The sequence below is a fragment of the Bison bison genome, unplaced genomic scaffold (genome assembly GCF_000754665.1).
Source record: "Bison bison bison isolate TAMUID 2011002044 unplaced genomic scaffold, Bison_UMD1.0 scf7180017864529, whole genome shotgun sequence".
In the NCBI taxonomy this organism is placed as follows: Eukaryota; Metazoa; Chordata; class Mammalia; order Artiodactyla; family Bovidae; genus Bison; species Bison bison.
In genome coordinates this window covers 2667281-2672023 of record NW_011495079.1, presented here as the reverse complement: position 1 = coordinate 2672023, position 4743 = coordinate 2667281, and the positions used below count along the sequence as shown (strand labels likewise).

At 41.7% G+C, this 4743-nt stretch overlaps 1 protein-coding gene across 4 annotated transcripts in view; it reads right to left on the bottom strand.

Moving 5' to 3' along the window:
- APAF1 (apoptotic peptidase activating factor 1) overlaps window positions 1–4743 on the bottom strand; it is an 87157-nt gene that overhangs the window by 77468 nt on the left and 4946 nt on the right. The window contains exon 1 of one of the 4 annotated variants that reach the window (XM_010831578.1): window positions 3395–3450. The exons of the other annotated variants lie outside the window; for them this stretch is intronic. Within the exon in view, the coding sequence (XP_010829880.1) occupies window positions 3395–3410 (16 nt within the window). The 5' untranslated portion in view covers window positions 3411–3450. Of the gene's footprint in view, window positions 1–3394; window positions 3451–4743 lie in introns of those variants that run through there. 4 annotated transcript variants of the gene reach the window in all.

Below are 4743 nucleotides of genomic sequence, written 5' to 3'. Positions count from 1 at the left end.
GCTGCCGGGAGCCAGCACGGGAGATCCCACCCATGACAAGGTCATGTGGAGGTGGCCTGACGAGCAAGGCGGATCAGGACTCAAGGGACCCCCTGGACCTGCTCGAGCATCTACCCCAAAACCAGAATCTGTCTGTCCTACTATTTTGTGCCTTTCACCAACTCTTCTGATATTAACAGGGGGCTATCCCCGACCACTTTTCTCTGGAAAAAGTCAACTTAGGGCTTTAATTAGTAAGTCTCCTGGGCATGATAGGAGTGTTTCAATTCAAACCCCTCTGATGGCTTTCTAGCTTGCCTGACAGGTTTATCTAGACTCTTGCAGCTACGCACATGATTGTTCACAGCCTCCCAAGCTTGAGAGACATTGGAAGCCTAAAACATTCTAAAAATATAGAGCCTTTTGAAGAGTTAAAAACTATTAGAGTAGTGCTGGTGTAAGATTTCATTGTTGAGCCAATGCTTGCTGCCAAGTTTCCATATCCCTTATCCATTGTGCACCTGGGAGTGCATTGGTTAACATAATTGGAATGTAAGAAAAATAAGTAGTAGCCTTGGAATTACCACATCAGACCTTTGAGCTAATTGGTTCTTTCTTTGTTGTAACTCACTGCACCTTTGCTCCGTGAGAATGTAACTCTGTTTAGCACTTTCTGAGGCTGACATAGATTAGAAATATAAAGAAAAAACACTTCAAGGGAAAATAAGTTTTCTGGTTGATCAACCTTTATCAAAAAAGGGTCATAAAATGTCCACAGGCCTCCAAGGCCAGAAGATAATGTACACAACATTGTTTATGGGAAAGGTATGCAGAAAAAAATCCTGGTTTCGATAAAGACAAAACAGATGTGATGTCTGGGCTGACTCTGCATGGCTTTGCATCTTTCATTTCCCTCTATGTACAAGTCAAGATACAAAAGTTCCTTTTGAAAATAAAGTTATGAGCCTCGCTCACCGAAGCTTGGTCTCCCCGTGTCATTCTTTCTTTCCTTTTCTTTCTTTCCCTCTCTGTTCTTCTTCCAGGATGACTCCTTGGAACACAGGAGCTTTACTGGCTTTCTGTATAAACCAAGGAAGATCAAGCCTCTTTCTCTCCCCTTTTACTTTCCTTATCGCCGACGCCGTCATCCTGAGGGTATCCCTGGATCCTGCTGGGGCTGGACCCCGGCAGGTTGCCATTTCCTTCTCCAGTGCATGAAAGTGAAAAGTGAAAGTGAAGTCGCTCAGTCGTGTCGGACTCTTCGCCACCCCATGGACTGCAGCCTACCAGGCTCCTCCGCCCATGGGATTTTTCAGCGCACACATATATTAAATACATCAAAATGATCACATATGGGGAGGTATGATTCTGTGATTAAATATATATATTTGATCTTTGTCACTATTTCTAGCACATAGCTCTAAATCCCTTGTAATTTCCCATGTGAGAGCCTTAAGTGCATCTTTTAACAGTTTTGTTCCTAGTTCTTGAAACTGTCCAGAGTATAAAAGTGAAATGGTGTCTTATGTTCATGTAACAAGCCCTTTTCATCTACACCTGAGTTTATGTTAATAAAGTAATTTCTGGGAAGTATCTAAATACCTAGGGATTTAGGGGAACCTTGCCAGGGGAACCAAACACTTGATTACTACTGAACTTTCAGTCCTACCTCCAGACCTCTGGGGAGAAAGGAATGGTTAGAGATTGCATTCAATCACAAATGATTTAATCAACTACACCTATGTAATTGGAAATTCTGTAAAAAACCAAAAGGGTGAGATTCAGAGCATGTGGGTTGGTGAACACAGGGAGTACACAGAGAGTGATGCATCCACATGGGGCACAGGGACTCTGCACCCGTTCCCACATATCATGCCTGACACATCTCTTCTGTCAGGCTGTTCCAGAGTTTATGCTTGTATGCATGCGTGTGTGCTAAATCGCATCAGTCACATCTGACTCTCTGCAACCTGATGGACTGTAGTCCACCAAGCTCCTCTGTACATGGGATTCTCCAGCCAAGAACACTGAAGGCGGTTGTCATGACCTCCTCCAGGGGATCTTCCCAACCCAGAGATCAAACCTGCATCTCTTACATCTCCTGCATTGGCAGGACGGTTCTTTACTACTAGTGCCACCTGGGAACCCCCTTATGCTTGTCTAATAAACCAGTAATCTAGTAAGTATAGTTCAGAAGCACAGGTAACAACCTGGACTGGCAACTGTCATCTGAAAGGGCTGGGGTCGGGGCAGGCTGGTGTGATCTGATGTTATCTCCAGGTAGGTAGCATCAGAAATGAATTAAATCATAGGACTCTCAGCTGGTATTGAAGAATTGCTGGGTATGTGGAAAACTCATGTATCTAGTGTCAGGAACGAAGTACTGTTGTAGTTGCATAGAGGAGACACATAGGAAGAGTGTGTTTTCCTTTAGAGGAGGGAAAGGGAAATGAGAATGGGATTTTTTTTTTTTTTAAAGGAAATGTACGCACTTTGGCCACCTCATGCAAAGAGTTGACTCAATGGAAAAGACTGATGCTGGGAGAGATTAAGGGCAGGAGGAGGAGGGGACGACAGAGGATGAGATGGCTGGATGGCATCGCTGACTCTATGGACGTGAGTCTCAGTGAACTCCGGGAGTTGGTGATGGACAGGGAGGCCTGGTGTGCTGCAATTCATGGGGTCGCAAAGAGTCGGACACGACTGAGCGACTCAACTGAACTGAACACACTAAGAAACTCAGATAGACTTAATATGAAAATAAGCTGTAAATTAAAGAATATGATTTACTCACCCCTCTGTACTTGAGATCTCACTAATGCTTATTAGGAATACGAATTAAGCTCATTACACACTAGAAAACTGCCAGTACCCCTGACCTTTTCTCAAAACAAAGTGGTTAAAATCTATTCCAAGACTACATTTTATATAATATGATTCTTGGGTAATTAATTCCATAGCTTGTTGGTCAATTTTAAACCCTAAAATTGAAAATTCACCCCAATAATATCGAGTGATTTAAATAGTATTAAAGAGAACTTTTAATCCTAAAAATTGGTATATTATACATATTTTAAAGGAAATTTAAGATTATATTGAAACAAAAACCATTACTTCACACTAAAGAAATTTAAACCAATTTTATCCTGAAATATCCTTGGTGATCAACTTTGCAGGAGAGGTTAAAAAAAAAAGTGAATAAATAAATCCTTGGCCCTGAGATTTGCATAGCTCTGAGTCGCCTGAAACTTCTCTATAAAAACAAGACAGAAAAACCAGGGTTTAGGAATCAGGCATATTTCTGACAACAGTATGACCAACACCATTAACAAAGGCTGTGATGTATAAATTAAAACCAGGTGTGTACAAAAGCTGTGCCCCAGCCTCCAACTTTCTAAAACTCTCAGGTGCTTACCATGTATTCCACTCATTGTGTCATCTCATCATAAACTTTTTTGCCTTTTTTTTTTTTTTTGCTGCCCTGGGTCTTCTCTCAGGCTTTCTCTAGTTGCAGTGAGCAGGAGCTACTCTCTAGGTGTGGTGCGTAGGCTTCTATTGTGGTGGCTTCTCTTTTTGCAGAGCACAGGTTCCAAAGCACACAGGCTTAGTTACTCCTCGACATGTGGAATCTTCCTGGACCAGGCATCAAACTGTGTCACCTGCATTGGCAGATGGTTTCTTAACTACTGGGCCACCAGGGAAGTCCTCCTCACAAACTATTTTAACTGGTGATTATATATTGTAAACAACAACAACAAAAATATTAACCACTAGAAGTTGGGAACTATCTTTTTAAATTCCTCCAAACTCACTAATGGTTGGAGGCAACCAAAGACTGAGGACGCTATACAAAATTCCTGCTAGGAAATACCCTGAGAATCTACGGGACTCATTCGGGTCAGCAGTGCACCTGCCAAATGTCCTAAACTCTCTGCTGCACAGTCTGACCTTCCTCACTCTGGTAACTACCCAACTCCCTTCCCACCTTCTCTACTCTCCCATCCTTGCTGAGTTCACCTGCCAAACTTGTTTCTATTCTCCAAACTCCAGCTAAAACATCATGTCATTCAGGAAGCCTGGCCTGCTCATTCTCTTCCCCTGATGGAAAGTGTCCTTCCTTTATTCTAACTTTGTATGTACCTTATACTTGTTTCTAATGTTCAGATTATCACATATATCATAGTTAACCTGTCTTCCTCTCCTACCAGACGGTTAAGTAAATTTCTTAGATACACAGGCTGTGCTTTCTTTCTGGATTTTGCCCAAACAGTGCCAAAATCCATAACAGATTCTCAAACACTTTTTGACTACAGAATATTTGAAGCAATGAAAATCAGTTGCCAGATGTCTAATGAATCTATAAAGCCTGCCTGCAAAAACTCATTGTTTGCTACAGTCAACTTCCAATTTTTTTTTCTTGGAGTTACACATAAGATAGATAAGTTACTAAAGATTTTTATTTTTAAAGGTAAATAAATGATAGAATTAATCCAGAAATGGAATTCATATTAATGATTCAGGATGCCAAATACAAGAAAGAATCACCCCTGGGAAGTCATTAATGGAACTGCGTTTCCAACAATCTTCCCTACAGCACTCTGCCAGAACACTCGACTGCCAGGAAGCTATGTTAGTACAGTTCTGTTGAAAGGCAGGGATACAAGCTGCATAACCTTTCAAGATACTTTTTCAACCATATAATTCCCTCAATTATTAAGATGGGGGGGCAGTCAAGGGGAAGGACTTTCCTGGTGCCACTGGTTC